This window comes from Carica papaya, chromosome 3, assembly GCF_054855325.1.
Source record: "Carica papaya isolate Zhongbai chromosome 3, ASM5485532v1, whole genome shotgun sequence".
NCBI lineage: Eukaryota > Viridiplantae > Streptophyta > Magnoliopsida > Brassicales > Caricaceae > Carica > Carica papaya.
This window is the reverse complement of record NC_142311.1, coordinates 7,745,310-7,766,722: the sequence shown is the minus strand read 5'-3', so window position 1 is coordinate 7,766,722 and position 21,413 is coordinate 7,745,310. Positions and strand designations below refer to the sequence as shown.

At 37.4% G+C, this 21,413-nt stretch overlaps 1 protein-coding gene across 1 annotated transcript in view; it reads right to left on the bottom strand.

Annotated features, from left to right (window-relative positions):
- Window positions 1–21,250, bottom strand: part of LOC110812694 (protein NO VEIN) — a 35,522-nt gene extending 14,272 nt beyond the window's left edge. The window contains 9 exon segments of the mRNA XM_088215420.1: window positions 871–983; window positions 1,346–3,607; window positions 4,249–4,458; window positions 6,349–8,093; window positions 8,739–8,871; window positions 17,480–17,599; window positions 18,006–18,720; window positions 19,868–20,205; window positions 20,550–21,250. Coding sequence (XP_088071546.1) covers window positions 871–983; window positions 1,346–3,607; window positions 4,249–4,458; window positions 6,349–8,093; window positions 8,739–8,871; window positions 17,480–17,599; window positions 18,006–18,720; window positions 19,868–20,205; window positions 20,550–21,011 — 6,098 coding nt within the window. The 5' untranslated portion in view covers window positions 21,012–21,250.
- Between the last annotated feature and the right edge of the window lie 163 nt (window positions 21,251–21,413).

Here is a 21,413-nt window from a genome sequence, read left to right as displayed (position 1 = left end):
CTACCTCTTTTAGTTCTTTCTTGTTTTGGCTTCTTTTTGAGAGAGGACCCCCTATCCTTGTTCTTTATATCTATTTCCTTTTTAGATATATCTTCTCCTTTTATCATGAAATATACATTTACATTGCACATGTTCTTTCTACATGACTGTGAAATAAAGATAGAATATACTCTTATATACAATTATATACAAAATGGAGCCTAAAAATCTCAACCCTAGTCCTCAATGCAAACCTTAACAAATAATAACTAATCCCTAAAGCGAACAACTCGGACACAAGCATAGAACAAGATGCAAACTAAATATCCTCAACCTTCAAAAGCAAATTTAAAACTTAAAACACCTGCAATTCTATACTGCTTTCAGAAAATGTTAAAAGATGGCATAAGCTGGGTCAAGACGTGCTAAAAAGATCTGAGAATGAAGAAACAGGAAGGCCTTCTACATAATCTTATTATTAGAGAATCATGTCGTTCACTGGACTTTTCTTTTTCCTTCTTATTAGCTAATCCGTTCAATTGTATTAATTTGATAGAGTAGCAAATACCACACAGCTCCAATCATTTAAGAGACGTATACCTAGTCGCCATGGTTCGAAATAGATTGATCATTAAGTAAACAGTTTCCATCTTACCTAAAGGCTAAAATACTAAAAGTTAGTATTACAAAAATATGGAGACTAACAATACTGAAATTGTTTTAAGGGGAAAAAGAAAGCCCATGAAATAGCATCAAATGGTGATGGCAAGGTAAACATTAGGGGTACTAAAATAAAAATGTGCATTTTATTTTCTTCCTAAAAAAGATAATATTTGTAATGAAACATGAAATCCATAGCAACAAAAACCAAAATGAAAAATGCAGCCATACCTGGCTCTGAAAGGAGTTGGAGACATTCTCCATATGTCTTGAATTTCCAGGATGTCATCAATTGTAACTTTAGTTTTGAAGCCAGCAGCATTAATTAACTTCTCATTTCTTACCTACTCAAAAATTAAGGACAAAATAATTTTAAAAACTCAAGTTAATAGAGAAACTAAATTTGAAAAGAGATGTAAGAGATCCATCTAGCAAAAAGTTTTGGTTGCAGCTGATCACTAATCAAGTTTAGCTCCTGTAAGCATATCATTAAACAGAGATCAAATATTCCATTAAATTTTTAGCTAATATTTTGACATTCCTACAGTTCAAGCACAAAAAAGATGGTTGATGTGCACAATTTCAGTTCTCAAGATAAACCATGACCAGTGGTCTTAAACTGTATGTGCAAGTGAGGTAAAAGCAGAACTTGGAAAAACATTTAAAGACCTCTCTATAATAGCATGATATAAAATGTGAAACCAACCTTTGGAACAGCATAAGGAGCAGCTGTCCCCAGAATCGAGCGTACTTCATCACAGTCGTAAAATAGATCCTTGGCACAGTGAAGCTTATCATCCATGCTTGATACTACCCAACAAATATCACGGATGTTGCATACAAATGAGGAGTTGATGAGTCTATCACCACAAACGGAAAGGGAATTGCAGTCGATAGTAGTTTTGTCACTAAAACAATCATGCCATAACATATCAAGAACCTCCAGTAGATACTTGCAACCTTCCTTATTGCCCCTTTGCGACAATGAGGATAATAACTGAACTAGTTCAAGAGATTCCCAGTCTTTAACAACTAATCCTGGTGAAATCAGGTTCATGTCCCCCTTAATAATCTTTAAATCAGTAGAAGACAGATTCACAACACTCTTGTCAACTTGAACCACTTGCACAAAATCAGTTACTCCAATTTCCTGGAAAAACTCCCTCCATTTCTTAACTCCATATGCATGTGCTTTGGATGCTGGATGCTTCAGGTAGTCCATGGAAACCTCATGCCATTTCATATCAGCTTCATCAATTAGCTTATACACATTAATACAATTTCCAAATTCCTCTCCAAAATGAATTGGTGTTTCAGTTGTTTTCTTAAAACCATAATTAGTTAATATAAAAGTTTTATCTTTCAGCTCTCGGAAAATGTGCTCCTTTTGAGAGCGACAATCAGGGCAGCCAGAATCTAGGTGCATCATTACAAAGCACAGGTACTCTATCATCAAACTCTTGTCAATATTTCTGTTTCCCTCATCCGAAACTGCTGGCAAAATGTGCACTTTCATGATTTCATGTGCGGACAGATTCTGTACACCAATTCTGCAAAGCATTCTGATAAGATTTCCCGCTAAATTCACATCCCTACAAGTAATGTCAACATCTGATGCAAAAAGGAAGACAGGATTCACAATTCGAAGTTTAGCATACAACTTGGGAAATGCCTCAAGTCCATGCCCGCCATCAAATTCACTACCATCAGAATGTAACCAAATTGTATCTTCAATCAATGAGCCGTATGCACCATCTGAAAGAGGAATAAAAGGAATATTGCGTAGACGATCTATGAGATCCTCTTCTTTTCCGAGGTTCAGTGAAGCCTGCCTAGTAGAATGAAATGACAAGGTGTACAGCTCATTCAGGCAAGAGGCTAACCAACCTAGACCTATTGATTTGAGGTCGTTCTTTGTGCGACTTAGAGAGGCTATGATTTCAACCAGGATTTTAGGTCCATAATCTTCAATTCCCAGTGCCCTCGATAGGTAATCTGTCAGAACTATATCCTTGTTCAATAATCCAAGGCCAAGGTGTTCATGAAGTAAACTATCAGTAAGAAGTGCACGTGCCTGTTCATTCCAACCTCTCAAAACCTTGCATGGAGGAACCCATTGCTTCTTGTCTCCTTCCATAAGCAAGCAGTTTGAAACTCGCAATTTAGAGATAATAATTCGAGGGAGACTGGAAAAGAAACCGTGAACTTCTCCTACAAGTGGAACAAAACTCATGTAAGCTCCCACACCTTTTCCTGGGTTCTCCATGAAACAAGGAAGCGCGCAAAAAGATTTCTCCGCCCTGATGAATAAATCAGGAAATTTCAATAATAACCACTGATTCCAAGGACTATCTCCATCGACTTCCTCTCTAGATGAAGGGAGAACAAAATCACCTTGGAGAATAAATTTAAGGCCGTAAGTTCGTAAAGGGAGATAGGAAAACACTGGTTGTTGGCTAAGATATGGTTTGTATTTCCCATTGTCTGATTCCTGTAGCGTAAAGGCTATAGCAATTTCAGTGGTTTGCACATCAGGACGATTTTTTTCTACATGCAACTTTTGAGATTCTACAAGCCAGGTCATTCTATCTTTCCCACTTGAAACCTTTATGATACCATTCTCTAAAACTTCTTTTTTCATGATAATGAGTGAATCTTCAATCAAATTCTGAAACACAATACATTGAAGCCGGTGAAGGAAGAGCAACAAAGAAGGATGAAGATCTGAAAACATGGCATTGATATTGTTCATTGAAACTCCTCCTGAGAATTTAGATTTAAAAGGAAGTATAATGCAAGTGTTCCAGCCCTGCTGTCCCAATTGGCTAGCATGTTGAGATAATATTTTACTATATATGTCGATGTTACAAGAAGGCACCACAGTTGGCAAAACAAAACCTATCTGACCCTCACTTATATCGAACTTGACATGAAAACCATTAGAATGTATCTCTGGAGCATCTGAAACCTGCAGAAAGATGAGGGAAAAAAAAATTTATTGAAAAATAAAAGTATAATATGTATCACCATGGGCACCAAAAATTGAAAGAAATGGAATTATATTAGACCTATTGGACTAAAATAATACTTATTAACACTACAAGGACATAATTTACAGTGAAGACATCAATTACATAACAAAATCCTTGAAAATGAGCTTTTGAAAGGACATACAATAGGACAAAAAGGTGAAGTAATTTTTCGAAGATAAGAATAGTTCAAAAATTTAGCATAAAAATAATAGGTAGATTCAATAAGTGAACCCCATTCCACCTATCTTACCCATTATATTTCCACTATCAATTCATCAGCAATGTCAATATGGATGCCCATTTCAAGACTTGCAAGAAACTTATGCAAAATTCATCAAACACCAAATGAAACATTTTTGACCAAGTAAAGACCTCAAAATGTTGAGAAAGGTGAGAAGTCCATGCTAGAATGTAAGTTGACTACCATGAATCTCATATCATTGTCCAACTAAAGAAGGCAACATTATTAAGTCATATGAAGCTCTATGCTGAGAAATCTGGAGAAACTAAGAGGACCAAAACACATTTAATCTACCAGACACCAGGATCATGAAAATAATCCTGCCTTTCAACATACCCGAAATACAGACTTAAATCCAATGCCTTTCTGTCCTATGTATCCACCAGACCCCTTTTTCGTTGATTTCCCAACATCACAAAGTGCTCTGATGTTCTCAGCAGAAAAGCCTTCCTCGTTATTCAAAATTACAATACCCGACTCTTGAAGAATGAATACTAGTGTTGGCTCCACACTTTTTTTGTAGACATTATCGTCAGCATTTTGAACCTGAAGCAACGCAAAGCATGATCAGATGCATTTGACACATTAAATTCGCCAGCAGTTCCCTCAAAAACAAATTTCACCAGTTGTTCCTCCAAAACTTCCAAAGAGAACAGTTCAATTATAAAACATTCAGATAAATTCTGAAGAGCATTATGATGGCAGTATATCCTTTTTTCAAAAGACATAGAAGTATATCATTTATTTATAATAAAACGGACACAATACTGAAAGGGCATCAATTGGGAGTAACCCGTGTACAAAAACAGAAGTTTACACAGAGGTAAAGACCAAAAGATCAAAGTACCAGCACAATTCCACCACAGCATAAGGCCATACATACTACGGGTTATACGTAAATGATCCTTGGTAGAGGCAGTATATCCTAATAACAATGAGAAACAGAGGACACTTGTTATTCTCAAGTTGGTCTATTCCCTCTATAAGGGAACCCTTTCGTAAGATTAGGAGGCTGTTAGGGAAGGGTAGTTTGAGAATTAAACCATTGGAGAATTTAATAAGGTGTTGCTTGCTAATGGAAAAGGAGATCCATCACGGAGGACAGTGTTTTTATTCTGGGTTATTCTAGTGAAACATAGTTTGAATGTTAAAGAATGGAAGACCAAGAAGCACAAAGGCGAGTGCCAATGGAGCCCATGGAGATGGATTAATAAAAGTGGACAGTTGTTTTTCACCAACATTATATGTTGATAATTACAGGAAACTCAGTTTTGAAATGACCATTGAATAGATGAAAGCCCCCCAAAGGACATCTTCCCAAATATCTTCAATGTCATTAGTTTTAAGGGGATGTAGGTTATGAATTGTTTTGATGTGGATAATGGTAGAATTTGGAAGAATATCCCTCTCCTCCGGAACCTTAATGACAGATTCATTTAAGATTATTCTCCCAATTGAGGAAGCTTTCGAGTCAAATTTATCTATAGTCATCTAAATGAGGACCAAATGGTGGACAGGTTTCCATAGAAATAAGCATGGAAAACCAAAGCCTCGCCTTATCCTATCTTCTTTGCTTCGAAGGCAGCATGTGGTAGAACTCTAACTTTGGATAATTTGATGAAAAGAGCAGGTCTTTGGCTAACAGATGTTTCCTATGTGTGAAGGAGATGAAATCCCCCAGTCATCTCCCTTCTTTAGTGTTCTGAGACTAGAAGATTTCTTTCTTTTTAAAAAAAAATAATCTGAGACTAGAAGATTATGGGATTCAGTGTTGTCTTTTCTCAACTGAAACTGGTTGCAAATGCCTCTACTAAGGATGCCTTGTCGGCATGGAGCTATACCGCTACTCCAAAGCCTAAGAAGAAGTTTATCTCCATTATTCATCTTTCTATCTTTCATGTCACTTGGAAAGAATTAAACAACAAAGCTTTTGACAATTCATCCTCCCCTTTTCATGAGATTAGAGGTCACTAGTTAGAATTCTTTGTATTTTGCTTAAAGAGCACCCAATATTTGATTTCGTTGTTATTTTGGACATTTTGGTCTTCTCTCCTTAGGAGAATGTAAACTGTGTATTTTCTTTCTTGTACTTGGGTTGCAAACTTCCTCTCTTAGAAAGGAAAAAAGAAAAGAAAGCAACCCTCTACAAAATACATGGATGTATAACATCAACATGGAAACAAGATGATTAATACAAAACGTTCACAATACAACATGGTAGTTTATTCTCAGCTGTCATGGAGAAAGGAAACAACTAATGAACATAAAGCATATTTAGTATATCAAAACAATCACAACACAACATGGTAGTTTATTCTCAGATATCATGGAGAAGGGAAACAACTAATGAACATAAAGCATACTTAGCAGCTTCACTGACCTTTTCCATAATATTTCTCCACAAGCAATAAAAGAAAGAAAGGATAGTACACTTACAAGCTCAAGAAGAAAATGTGAATCCTGAGAATAGAGTTCATGTGAAAGGCAATGAAGTGCTCTGCCCAAGCGAGCATGCTGCTTCTTCAACATGCTACTCTCTGCTTCTGAAAGATTTGAATCTAGACCAAACTCATCCCGCCTAATTGATTCAATAATCAAGTCTGCGTCCCTATGCGCATGAGTTTCTGATATCATCAGCATGCCAGGACTGTGAATACAATCATCAACAGCTTTTGCTCGGTCAATCATGTGAGAAACTTCAGTACATTCATGTGTGTCTTCAGAAGCAATTAATTTTCCTTCAGAATTAGAAACAGTATCCACTTCCTTTTTGTCATGATTTGAGCAAGAGCTTAAATGAGACCAACCATCTTTGAAGCTTGGACTGCCTGAATACAGGAGCATATTAGCATTAACGGCAGAACGGAAGGCAACATAATCATCAATCCACTCTCCTATGCCAAGGGTTAGTCCTACTTCGTGTAGCATGACACGTTGCTCCAGTAGGTTGCACTCAGACAAAATCACCAGAGGAGCATCTTTAACTACAGACCGCAGCCCAGAGAGCAGGACATCAGCAGCAAAACTACAAAATTCTAGTGGTATATGGACAAGACAATCAAGAACAAATCTAGAAGTGATGGACACAGCTTCATTCCTTTTTATCGAATGCCTCTCCCCACTGATTACATTATCAGTAGAAACTTCATTAACCACGTTTTGTCTACACAATGGTCTTTTATGCATAAAAGAATTCTGACCATCACAAACTTCAATTTTTTCCTTACAGTTATTCAAAGTGACTTCAAATGCTTGGCGTGCTTGGCATTTTAGAAGGGCCAAAGGAACATATTTTTTTCCTCCACTTAAAGCATACAAAGACAACAGCTGCACTGCTGTCTGGTACGCAGAACCCTGAAGCACAGCTGTCAAGAATGAATCAATAGTTGCTGATGGATCAATCCGAATCACTTTTCCATCTTTTGTCACGAGACATAATAACTGTTTTATATTGACTTCATTCAACAACCATCCCACAAGAGGGCCAAGTGAAGGGGCAAATACACTGTCCCAATGAGACCACACGTTTAAATCTGACAGCAGTGGTGCTCTAAGTAAAACTTCAACTGCATCCTTGGATGAAATAGATTTAGAGGTCCTTGTCCCCTCTCCATTCTCCAGTTTCGTTGCAGAGAATGCCAATGAATCATCACAGTCTAACAAGTCCTGACTTCCCAACAATGGTATTGAAAAGAGTATGCTATTCGAAAATACATTATTCTTAGACTTCTTAACAATTTCCAAAAAGTTCTCCAAAGAATCATTTTCAACAATTTTAAAGTTAACTGATGGGAATTGCCTCATAAGCAATGCAGAAAGAATCTGCTCAGTGACAACTTCATTGTCCAATAAATTATCTGAAGCTTGTGATACTAAGACTATCAGCATTTGCTCAAGCATGCATACCTCCAACGGAAATTTTTCACTTGCTTCACCAGCCAACAATTTATGCAGATTGCTAGGCAACAATAAAACATGTTTCTCAAGGAAATTGAAAAAATCCCCATGACCAAGGGACTTGAAATCCTTAACACAAAACTGCTCAGCCAACCAGAACCCACAATAGGAAAGCTTCCTCAAGAGCCTAAAAGTTAGTTGGTTAAATGTTTTACCATTCCAAATATCATGGTCACGCTCAAAATAAGTAGCAATTCTATCTATAATTTCTTCAACTCTGACACCTGCGGAACAAGCAAACAAAGAGAAGAAAAGATAGGCAAATATTTAGAGAAAGAAAACACAGTGAAGTGTATTGTCAAATCCTTTCCATCCTTTTCGAACATTAGGACTATTTTTATGTTTTACTTCCTAGAAAGAGGCTTTTAAACAAAAGTTGTTCCCTACCATAAATATGTTCACAAAAATGCTACCTTAAAGCTACAGGTGGCAATATTGCAATGATACCATGATATTGTACACAAGCAAACATGGAAGTAGAAAAGAAATGAGTTTGGGTTTAAGTTATTTGTACTCATATCAAATTTTGATTAACACTTTTATGACAAGAAATAACCACGTTGTATAACTGAAAATGATTTACTCACCATATATGTCAAGTTACAATATACCCACATAGATCCACTTAGTTAATTTGAACCTCTTAGAAGATCTTCAATATGTTGTATAAATGTGAATACAAATTTCAATAACAAAAAGCAAAAGAAAAGAAGAATGCATGAAAGATTAGCACTAGGTGTTTTTCCAGGAAATCAGAGGACTAATAGTAATAAACGCACCAAACAACAGAAAAGAATGGAAAAAGGCAAAAGCGGGAAAGAAATATTGACAGTTATTAATTAAAGCTTCATCAGGAAAACAATACTCACAACGTGGGGCACGTTCACTTGGCTCAACATCTATGATTTCGTACTTGGAATTTGCATTAGCTAATTTATCTTGACCAATTTCTTGAAAACTGTCATAGATGCTGTCCCACATTCCAAGTTTTATTGATTTCACCTATCATACCAGATAAATATTTCATCACAAGGATTTGTAGAGATATGAAAAAATGAATGAAGAACATAAAAGTCAGGACTCACATGCAAATAATAATTTTTTCAATAAAAGAAGAAGATATTATCGAGATAAGAAAGAAGAAGTACATAGAAGGAGGAAGAGAGATCCTCCTGTCAAAGAGAATAAAAACCTCATGTCAGCTAGGGAAGTAAAGAAAACCAAAACCCAACAAACAGGAAAAAGAGCAGAAGGAAAGAGAAAAAAAATCAGCAGAAGCTACATATGAAAATATTCCATTGCCGTTGGAGGTTGGTAATAGAAATATCTGTAAAACCCGTGCCCTTTAGCCCATAAGGTGGCCAAGAAAGTTGCCCTCTCCCGCAACTCATAATATGAAAGACTTTTTTTGTTAAAAGTTATTGAATTGTACACCAGCCAAATACTCCAAAGGCCTGCAAAGATGATCCCATGCATAGAGGTTTGGCAGCCTTCCTTATCCTCAAGACATAACCTACAAAGTCACAGGGAAAGAGAGAAAAGTTTTTACTTTTCTTATCATCCCATATACCCAGCCAAGCACTATTCCCCACAACAACTGATGCAACAACCAACCTGTTCAATCCAAAGAACTCCAAGGTCGTATACAAAGACAAAAAGCAAAAAGCACCACTAAATATTTGAGCCTTAGGTACTCTATTGCAAAGATAACACTTCTTAACAATTTTATCCTCTTCCTCAAATTATCATTTGAAAAGATTCTCTTGCGTAGGCTCCGAAGCAACACCTCCTTATTCTTGCACAAAGAGAACATAACAAAAGAATGATGGCCTACCCCCTGACCCAAACATAACCATCATCTGATGTAGCTTAAGAACTCAACTCGGCAAATACCAACACTCTTCCAAAGTCCCACTCTATACGGATTTATAGAAGATTTAGTCATCAAATCCCTGTGTAATCACTCCCCACCAAAAGCTACCCTCCTCCATGAATCTCCACAACCACTAACCCAAGAAGCACCCAGTTGAAAGCGGTCAAGGGCCTAACCTCTCATCCCCACCTTGAATATCCTAAAAGTGAGATTTCAATTCCTACTTTCATTCATAAGAAACGTATTTTAACCGCCAAAGAAGGTGAGATGGAGCAAAATGTAATTATAAATTGTATTCTAATCAATCGTTCCTTGGCAGGGATCCCACCCAACTGGGAAACTGAGAAATTAACAAACTGAGCGAGCTATATGAGCATTGCCAACTCTGTTAACGCGGAAACGATGACGCCGGTTCAATCTGGGGCCATGTTTCAAGGGCCCCAAAAGTTTTTGCCAACCAGACAATAATCATTCAACATTGTGGGAGAAGGTGATGGAGTTTGCATTTTCGAAAATGGGAAAGGAATCAATAAGTCAATTCTATATCATGAGGGGGAGGCAGAGTGGCTGAGGGGAAGTTTTAGGGAGTTTAGGTGGGAGAAAGGAGAGAACGGATGGGGAAAGATGCTTGCGGAAAGGAATTGCTCTGTCTAGATGGCTTTAAGCTCGGTTCGAGGAGAAAATTTCTTAGTCCTCTCTGAGAGTATCACTGGAGGCGAAAGAGGAGTCAAGCGTATCTTTATCCTAGAGGAAGAGAAGGCAGAAGGATGGTGGGAATTCATGGAGGCGATTTATGATGTTCAAAGGGTAGAATTAGTAGAACTGGAATGGTTGAAGGGGAAAACAAGGGCGGAAGCAGAGCAAGGTAATGGGGAGGCACCAGTACATGTGCTTTGCCAGGGGATAATATCCATTACTTGTCAGTGTTGTGGTGAAGAGATGGAGGTTAGGGTGAGCAGAAAGGAGAAGGTGAAGGCGTGTCGCTACTCAAGATGCCTGCGACAAAGGTTGGTCGGGTAGGGCAGACAGTACCCGTACCTAAAGTTGAACCTGTTTCAAGCCAAAACGGAGTGGAGGGTTGTCGTTTTGGATCAATGGGTCAAACACAGGCCGGTGCTCGACTTACCCAACATGCAAAAAACGGGAGCCATTTTGGGAGTATGGATTTAAGAAGAGGCAAAGCTAGGCTTCCGAATTTTAGAAAGGGTGTGAGGGTGGGCCGTCGTTTCTCCTAGTTTGAGAAAGGAAAATGGATCGATGTTCCAAGCCCAAGCAAACCGATCCGAAAGTTGGATTAAAGTGGAGGCCGGTTATCTAAAACCCAAATTTTGAATCTGACCTGATCCAAAATAAAAAATGGGTTGATGAAAGAGGAGAAGGAAAGAAAAATAAGACAGAGAGGAATGAGAAGCGGAGAATCAGACAGAGTCTCTGTTGGCGGATGAGGAGGGAGTTGGTGATCTGAGGCAGAAAAATAGCGGGGAAGAGTAGGAATCGTGTTTGATGGATCGGGTATGTGAAATGTAAGTTGAAATGGAAAGAGAGGAGTGCAAAAATGGAGTCGAGCCAATGCTAGAAGGCGAATCGAGCTGTCTGGCAACCATTGAAGGTCGAGGCAAGGTTTGTGAGGCCAGAACTAGCAATGAGCTGGCGTTGATGGTGGCCGAGGAAATGTATGATGATTATAATGTTGAGTTTGAAGAAAATGATATTAGGCGCAGTAGGGAGGGGATTTATTGAGTGGTAAAAATATTCTAAATGGCTCTTTGTGGGTAAATCAAAATAAACAAAAGATTAGTAAAAATGGTTAGGGTTTCATTTGTGGATTTGGAAGATAAATTGTTGGAATTACTTACGAAAATTAAAAGGAGATCGGAAATGCTAAGGAAGGGAATAGGTGTGGGAAAGGCGAAAAAGAAAGTTGGGAAGGGGAAAGCTAGGGAGTTGAGAAGGCTGCAATTTTCTGTAAATTATGACAACAACAAAAAAGGTAGCAGGGGTGAGAGGGAAAATGATAGTAAAAAATGATGAGTGGAAAAATAATATCATAGAATGTTAGGCAGAATAATGATTAAAAAAAAAGAGAGAGGGAGAGAATGGTCATTAGAGGTTGTTTGGAGCTATGGGAACAAGATGTTTGTTGCCTTCAAGAAACAAAAATGGAAGAAATCAACAATGTGGTTATTCGTAGCTTGTGGAAGGTAAAGGAGGTTAGATGGAAATTTATTCCGATGATAAGGACAGTGGGGGGCAATTTAGCAATGTAGAGAGAGGAGAGGTGTAGGGGGTGATTATGGGTGAATATTCCATATCTTGCTTATTTAAGTGTTATGGAGAGGACTCATATCGGCGTTTATGAGGGTGTACTGTAGGGGCTCAAGAGTTGAGAAGGGGGCTTATAAAGGGAGTTGGAGGTTTGTAAGAATACTTGAGGTGGGAAATGGGTAGTTGGGGGAACTTTAATCTGGTGTTAAAGAGGAGGGAAAGATCGGAGGAACAATTTTCTAAAAGAAATGCAGTGGAATTTAGAGATACTATTGAGTCTTTGGGATTGGTGGATCTCCCATTGATGGGAGGGAGGTGGACTTGGTCGAATAGGAGAGATCCTCTGATGTGTTCGAGGATCGATCGTCTTTTAATATCTAACGAGTTTTTTGATGAACATGCAAGTATATGCCAAAAAGTCTTACAAAGGACGATGTCAGATCACTTCTCCATTTGCATTATGTTCGTCGAGATCCAGTAGGAGCCGATTCCTTTAGGTTGGACAATAGGTGGCTCAAGGAGGAGGGTTTTAGGAGGGTGGAAAAAGTGTGGAGGAGAATGTGAGGGATAAAGCTAGTTTTATGGTGGCTAAGAAGTTAATTTCTTTCAAAGCAGCATTCAAAGATTGGGTGCGGAAGGAGAAAGTTAAAGTGGAAGAGGGTACCAATATGTTGTTGGAGGAGTTAGAGGCCTTGGATTTGGAAGAAGGGGAGGGAGTTTTGTCGAGAGAAAAGGGGGAGAGGAGAGAGATGATTAGAGTTGAAGTGGTTAATAGAATACGTATGAAGGAAAGATCATTAAGACAGAAGGCTAGGATCACAACACAAAATATTTTCATAGTCTGGCCAGCCATAGAAGAATGAGCAATTATGTTGATAAATGCAAATTGGTGACGAATGAGTTTTTGGTAATGATAATTCAAGGGAGGGTGCTATGAATTTCTTGCAACAGCTGAATACTGAAAAGTTTGCTCTAAGACCAAAGTTAGATGGGCTTCATTTCAAACAAATTAGTGAGATGAGTAAACACGACCTTGAGGAGAAGTTTTCTAAGGAAATTCTTGCTGATCTTAGGAGCTGTAATGGTGACAAAGCCTTGGGACTAGATCGTTTTAACACGAAATTTCTGCAGGCATTTTGGCCTATTCTTAAGGATGACTTGGTGAATGTCTTCACAGAATTACATCAATCCGGTAATTGTGAAATCCCTTAATTTTACATTTATTGTTTTAATTGTTAAGGTGGAGAGGGCTAATAATATCATAATTTAGACCCATTAGCCTGGCGGGATGTATCTACAAGCTCATATCCAAAGTGCTCACAAAAGATTGTCAAGGGTGCTAGGGGAAATGATTGGGGAGAGTCAACATGTGTTTGTGGAGGGTAGACAGATTTTGGATGTGGTGTTGGTTGCTAGTGAGGTTGAGGATGAAGTGGTGGGTAAGGGAGAGGATGGGGTTTTGTGTAAATTAGATATGTAAAAAGCTTATGATCATGTATGTTTGGAGTTTGTCGATTACATGTTGGATAGGTTGGGTTTTGTTCGTAAGTGGAGGAAGTGGATGCGAGCTTGCATTACAACGGCCTCGTTCGCGGTAATGATTATGGTGGTCCTTCTTTTTTCAGGGTTTCTAGAGGTTTAAGACGAGATGGACATTTATCTCCACTTTAATTTGTTATTGCTATGAAAGCCTTAAACAAGATTTTTGAAAAAGCTAGGGAGGAGAACCTGATGAAATGTACTGCGGTGGGAAGAGGCAGTAATCAAATGGAAAGTGTCTCATTCATTTTTTTTGTTGATGATACCCTTATTTTTTGTCAACCAGAAGAAAGATGATCATGAATTTGTGGTGTATTCTATTATGTTTTCAAGGCGTCTGGGCTGCATGCTTATCAATTTGCCTATTAAGTATTTGGGTTTACATTGGGAGCTAAGTATAAGGATGTGAAAATTATGAGATTCGGTGATTGATTTATTTCAAAAAAAACTTGTGCGTTGGAAAAGAAACTACCTTTCAAAAGGAGGAACACTAACTTTGATTAAAAGTACTCTTACAAATCTCCCTATCTATTATTTATCTGCTTTGACTATTCCTATGAAAATTGCTAAGAAATTAGAGAATTTACAATGTTGCTTTTTATTGGGGGACGATGATAATAGCCACAAATATCATTTGGTGAAGTGGAACGAGGTGAACAACCAAAAAAAAAGGGGGTCTGGTATTCAGTCACTAGTGGATTTGAACAAGGCAGGAAGTAGTTGTGGAGATGTGGGAGATGCTACCATATTTCACACACTCCATGTCATGAGAATTAAACAGTCTAAATAGCTAATCGATCCCTACCATATTTCATATCATGTCAAGCAAGCCTCACAAAGTGGGTCTTTGGAAGGGTATTTGCATGGGTAGGGCACAATTCGTGGAGGGTATACAGTGGAAGCTTGGGAGGGGTGATATCATTAATTTTTGGGAAGATGTTTAGATTGGAAGGAGCATTTTTATGAATCAGTTCCCTAGAGTGTAAAATTTAGTGAGGAGAAAGAATGTGGTGGTTGAGGTGTTTAGGGGAGTGGATGGGAGGAGTGGTTGAGACATTAATCTGGTTAGGAATTTAAATGATTGGGAGATTGATGAGTTCACAAGGCTACTACAAATTCTTATTCATGTGCAATTACAGAATCACAGAGATAAGATCACTTGGAAATTCAAGAAAAATGGTATCTTTACTGTGAAGTCCTTCTATGAATATTTGGCTAATTGGGAGAATGATGGCTCGAAGTTCCCGATTTGTCAGATTTGGGAAGTGCAGGTGCCTTTGAGAATTGCTTTTTTGCTTGGGAAGCGGGTCAAGAATGCATTCTTACTATAGATAAACTAATGAAAAGGGGTCATATTATGGTCAATGACTGCTATCTATGTATGAAATCTGCTGAATCTTGCAATCATCTACTTCGTTGGTACCCGATTACCTATAATCTTTGACATATAGTTTACAGCTTATTAGGTATTAATTAAGTGATTGGGATTTGGTCAAAAGTGAACTCTGGGCTTGGGGTGGGGTGGGGTGGGGATTAAACCAAAAGTTGCTAATTTGATTCCTTTGACTATTTTTGGATGGTGTAGAAAGAGAAAAAGAACAAAATGTTCAATAGGTGTGTGAAGGATATTGGCAAGATTAGAGAGAGGTGGTTACATACTTTCGAATCTCTAATTTTGGGACATGATGTATATGGGAGGGATGATTTTGGGAAAGTATTGGATGTATTAACTGATTTGTAAATATTTTTGTATAGGGGAAGCACGCCCTTGGTGTCATATACGTAATAGAAGTTCTTATTTAAAAAAAAATCATATTCTAATTTTATATGTCAACATTAATATAAAAATTAAAGGTAGGAATTTAAGCAGTAATAGTATGAGAATTAAACCAACCACAAGTAGAGAGAGAAAACATATAAGATTATAAACAATGGCATCAAGAAGTTACTACCCATATACAAGAAAGAGAGAGAGAGAGAGAGAGAGAGAGAGAGAGAGAGAAGGCCTTAAGGAATGAATTTTTCCATCAAACGAAAGACAAAGGGAAGGCCTCGTTTTCAAGTTAGAATTTGAGAAAGTCTATCAGAGAGTTAGTTACGGGCTCCCAAATAAGACTATGGATAGAAAAGGCATCAGCTACTTTTTATGTTATTATTTCGCAGAAACAAAAGCTTTGCTTACAGGTCAAAAGGGGGTTCAACAACGAGATCCTTTATCTCCCTTCTTATTCACTCTGGTTGTGCATTTCCTCATTTAAATGCTTACTAGAAGGATCGAAGGAAGCTCAAAAAGGGGTCTTAATATGTGGGAGGAGATTTCACTCTTGCAATTTGCAGATGATATCTTCTTGCAATATTTCCTCAACATCATTTCTTTCATGTTGCTTATTTAGGTGATCTCTAGCTTGAAGATTAATTTCAATAGAAGTGATCTACCGAGTATCAATATGGAGGGTAATGTCAATAGGTATTTAGTCAACTTAGTTTGAGTGTACAATCTTGGAATGACCTTTTACTTATCTAGGGTTCTGATAGTGGGGGATCGTCCTATCTCTTCTTTATTCCAAATGTTTTGAGGGTTGGAAAGACATTTTATTTTCTTTATTTGATAGGATCACATTGTTGCAAGTGTGTTTATCTAGTATTCTCTTCTATTGTATGTCCATCAGAATGCTTGTTGGTAATGTTGATAGATTGAGAAGAGTATGATAAACTTTCCTTGGTCCAATGTTGCTGAAGATAAATTGAGGGTAGGGAAAGAATCAGTTTTTGGACAGATCCTTGGTTAAGAGAGGGAGCAGTTAGAGATCAATTCCCCCAGATTTTTACTATTGCACGATACAAAGACATCATAATCTGTAAGCCATTCAGCAACATATGGGGGTCTAAAAGTAAAGTTAATGAGAAACCTCATGACTGAGAGATTAATGAGTATGAGTCCCTTCTCAAGTCAATATCCAAAATGTATCTAAATGGAAGCAACGATTTACCAGTATAGAGCCTCAAGACCGCGGGTATATACACGATTAAGTTTTTCTACAACTACTTGGTTAAGAACGACGCCACTAGGATCAGTTTTCTATACCAACAAATTTGGAAGGTACGTATTCAACTCAATTCAATTCATTGCCATCCCTGAGTAGATGTTAATCTCATTTAGTGCATATATCATATAAAGGTTTTCATACAATTAAGTATCACGAAAAAGTCAGATACATGATACATATATCATTAATTGTGGGTACATGTATCAAGGAAAGTTCGGATACATGCATCATAAGTTGCCATCCTCATATTCATGTATTCGGTTATTAATCTCACCAATATATAAGGCTAAGTAACAGCAAAGTTGTATGGGGAAAAAAAGCAACTCAAGAAATCTAATATTCTCTAAACTTAGGCATGTAATATTCAGATTAGTTGCACTTGGTTAGTACAAACTGTAAGAAGAGGGGATCAAAGCAACCTCTTTCATAGTTGGACTCAGAAAAAAGTCTATATATACTATTGCAGCTCTTCCATAATTTCAGTCACATACAAAGTTCAGTATTATCATCAGAGATTCTTTTCCAGAAACTTACTCTTCTGTACTATTGCAGCTCTTCCATAATTTCAGTCACATACAAAGTTCAGTATTATCATCGGAGATTCTTTTCCAGAAACTTACTCTTCAATATTGTGCAAATACCCAAGGTGTGAGAAAGTCGATACTATTCATGGATATTGTTTATAAGGATCAAGGTAGAAGTTATTCACAACCAAAAATGCACCATTTTCTTAAGGAGGCAGGTTATCTCACTCTTAAAAATTATAGATAAATGGTCAAGACAAGTAAAACAAATAAATGCAAGCATAAACAAGCAGTATGCATTTTTTATATAAAAATAAACAAGCAGTATGCATAATGTGATCAAACAACGAAAATCAACTTACAGCAACGTTTAGTAATCCAACAAACGGAAATGATGACAGCATCAATCTCATTCTTTTCCTTTCTTGAGTGGGTACTTTATTGTCTGTTTGCTTGTAATACTGAAGCATCCTTTCAAGAGCCTACAAGTACAAAGCAAATAATCCTATACTTGATTGGCAGATAGAAGACCAAAATAAAAGAGCAGCTTCTACATGCCATAACCAAAATTTACATAAAAACACAATTGGCATTTATTGAACATGAGAAGTGCCTAAACATATGATTCATCGTCTGAAATGATAAAGATCAACAGAACCAACAGAATATGAATTCCAGCTTGTTGCATAGATTACCATGCTTTACATGGCTAAGGTTATCAAAAAAGGGCAAAGGATTAATAGAACTACCAGAGCCAACAAGTTTTATGAGTTCCAACATGTTGCATAAATTACTTTGCTTTACTATGTAATCCATTATCAGAATCCTTTTGCTTCAAAGCCATCCTGCTCCCTTTATTCTAAAAGGGGGAAGAAGGCGTGGACCTACCTCTGCAACTGTCAGCTCCCTAAATGCCTCCTTCCAAGTTGAGATGAACATCTTCAAGTCAGCATCAGAAATTGAAATATCAATGTTATCCAAATTGCAAACCTCCTTGTCACCATCATCAGTTGTAACAACATCTTGCTTCATGCTTTCTTTTTTATGCAGTCTAGAGGATGTAACAGAGGAAGGACTTTCTTTTTTAAGCAATTTAGAAGATGTTGACACGACAGAAGAAGGATTTTCATATTTCCTTTTTTTCTTTGATGATCCACTATTCTCGTCACGTCTTGAGCCACCACTAGCAGGCAAAGAATGATCACAAATTTTGTCTTTCAAACCAAGTCGTGTCATCTCTTCAACTGCAGAAGGATAAGGACAACTGTTCACATGATCAGAGCTATTCTTAATGTACGACCTTGAGATATTGAACTGGTTGCCTATGTTGCTATTACTTTTTATATGGTCACGTGAATAATCACCAGTATCTTCATCATCTTCATCATCTGAACTTGAGGAATCAAACCTTATGTGCTTGCCAACAAAATCTTTTTGCAACGACGTAAATGATTCAACACGCTGAGCTATAGACAAAAATTTCTCATCCAATTGCTCTTTCTGTGAAGAGGATGAACAAGACTTTGGTTGCAGAACCTTTAGAAATTTCTTTACAGCTGCACCTTCTTGTCTCCTGGCTTCCCGAAAAAATTGAATGTACATCCTACATCCGCAAAATTAATCATTTTAACTAAGGCCGACTTAGGTCTCATATAGTATATCAAACAGACAAAAGAAATTGGCTGCAGGTTCATAGTTTAGGTAAATAACAATATTTTCTTTAGAAGTTCAAAAAAATTGAGAAGAGGTAAATAACAATATAAATTAAGAGTAACTTCTGAAGTTTTCTGAGACAGAAAAATACTATAGAGAAGTCAGTGCAGTAGGATGACACCATCACAATAAAAGAGGACAAACACCAATAAACATTTCTCAAGATCATCTCCACCAAGGAGTTTGGATCTAATAATCTCTAATATGAGTAACACCGACAAAACAGAACAATTATCAACAAAACAGAGTCCCAGTACTAATTAATGCAAGTCATACTTTTATTTTTAAGAGGATAATAGAATAATACCCTTGGACTAAAGAAGTTTAGAAACAGCAAGACCTTTTTGTGTTTCCAGTTCATAGCGAAAGCACTTCTGGTATAGCTGGTCAAAGAGAACAACAATGAGCATCTTCCTGAACATGCTTCAGATTTTTCCTACTCGTTGCATAGAAGAAAGAAGATATTGAAGTTTCTAGAATTACTAATGGTAACAACATTTTCTAATAAGTTTCTTTACCACTTAGGTGACACCTCTTTTCTGTCGTGTTAATAGATTATTTCTTCTCAAACATATTGCATAGCTTTTTTTTAAGTACGAAGTAAAACTCATCATCCAATTTATAAATGCATTTCTGTATCACTTGGCTATCCATCTAATAAAAGCTGCAATATAAGTAAGAAACATCGAGTATCAGTCAACTCTTTTATTATTGACCAAAAATGACACCCTAAAGTTATCTTGACTCAAAATCTTCTAAAAAGAATGGAAGGAATAGAAATGTATAATTGAGGACGACTAGATGTCCTCCCAACAAAAGAAGGAAAAGTAAAAAAGAAGTGAAAGGCCTAAATGGGAAAACAACTAAGAAACACAGCCGGCCCCATGAAAGTAAGATAAATAAGAAAAACCATGCCCCAGTCAACCATTTAGTCAATTGGTCACAAAACTGTCACATTCATTCCCTATAGTCTTTTGCACATGATTATGGAACATTTCTTTCTACAAAAAGATAACAATGATATACGCATTACATACCCCAAGCTTTGAATACGAATGCCTAGTGTTTCCTTGTTCATGACTGATTTCTTCTTAGCGACAAAGTTGAGAAATTCATCAATCTTAATTTCTTTATTCTTAACAGCATCCATGAACTCAACAAGGAGTAAAATTATCTCCTCACTGGTTATCTTAAAGACATCAGTAGCACCATAGCCCACAGGAAAATTATGCAAGACAAGTGGGTGTTGCAGCAAAGGACCCAATTCCAAATCTTCAAACTGATCAACGCCCTCATTCTTGCATATAGCCACTTCCAAATCGTATAAGGATGTGATTCTCCGAACCGCAATAAAGCAATGAATAAATGCATTTATCTAAACAAAAAAAAAAATCAGAATAAGGAATATAAAGATATTGACAGAGTTACAGACTCGTCCAAGAAGTATTCTAACTTGGAAAACTAACTTCAACCAGAGTTTTCCCACATCTAATTTATTGATAAATCCTATACTTTCCCAGGCTTCCTCAAAACCAGTCAACAACATAATGTACCGTGCAACAAATGAGAAACAAACAAAGAGCTTCTCTACCCTCCGACATTCAAAGCTTCCCGGCTGCTTTAAATAACTAAAATGATAAATACAGCCCCCTTAAAACTTCAATAATTCAAAAAAAGGAAATGAAAAAATGCATCTAGACTATTGTACTTCAGACTTACCTTGCCTTCGGTGTTAATAATCCGACGAAGGGACGGAACGTCCTGCATCTGAAACCCCAGAGAACTCCAAGAATCAACCTGCAAAATCGAAAGAGCAGATTGCGATACCCTCCATGCAGACACACTGACTCCCGCAGCAATAGTATCACGGTGCGCCTTGGCCACGGCACTGTCTATCGTCTTCAAAAGCTCGTCGCGGTTTTGGGAAGTAAACCCATGGTTTTGGATTGGAAAATTAGGGTTTTGCTGGATAGGGAAGTTAGGGCTTTGATGTGGATAGTTTAGGAAGTTGAGGCCTGCTAAGACATTCATTAGGTTCTGAGAATGTTGGTAAACACCTGATAATTGCGGGGGAATATTGGAACCTCGATGCTGGAGCTGAGACTGGAAAGAACCGTCACGGAAGACGCTCCCATCGCCGGTGGCGGGACGGAAAGGCGGGCGGTGATGGCGTCCGTGCATTTGGAAGGAGAGAATGCAGCAGAGCAAGTGTTTATATTATCAACCAAACAAAATAATAAGTTTCCTCGAGGATACAAACAGCGCAGCGGATTTGGCGGCCGATATTGAGAATCGATTATGACGAGCAGAGAACAGAGTGAGAATCCACTGAAAGTCCATAAAGAGAGAGTCGGTTTTGAACCAAAGAACGCGGCGGCCACCGTCAAACTGTGAGTAGAAGCGAAATTTTCAGGGCGTCCCAATATATATGGTTAGTTTTAAAATTACAACAAGTAAGTTTTGTCTTAGAAAATAAAAAGATATAAGAAAATTTATTTTGTAAGTTAATATCTGTTATATTATATAAAAATTATATTCTTTTTCAAAATTAAAAAAAAAAAAAAAGATGTTACATTTTTCTTT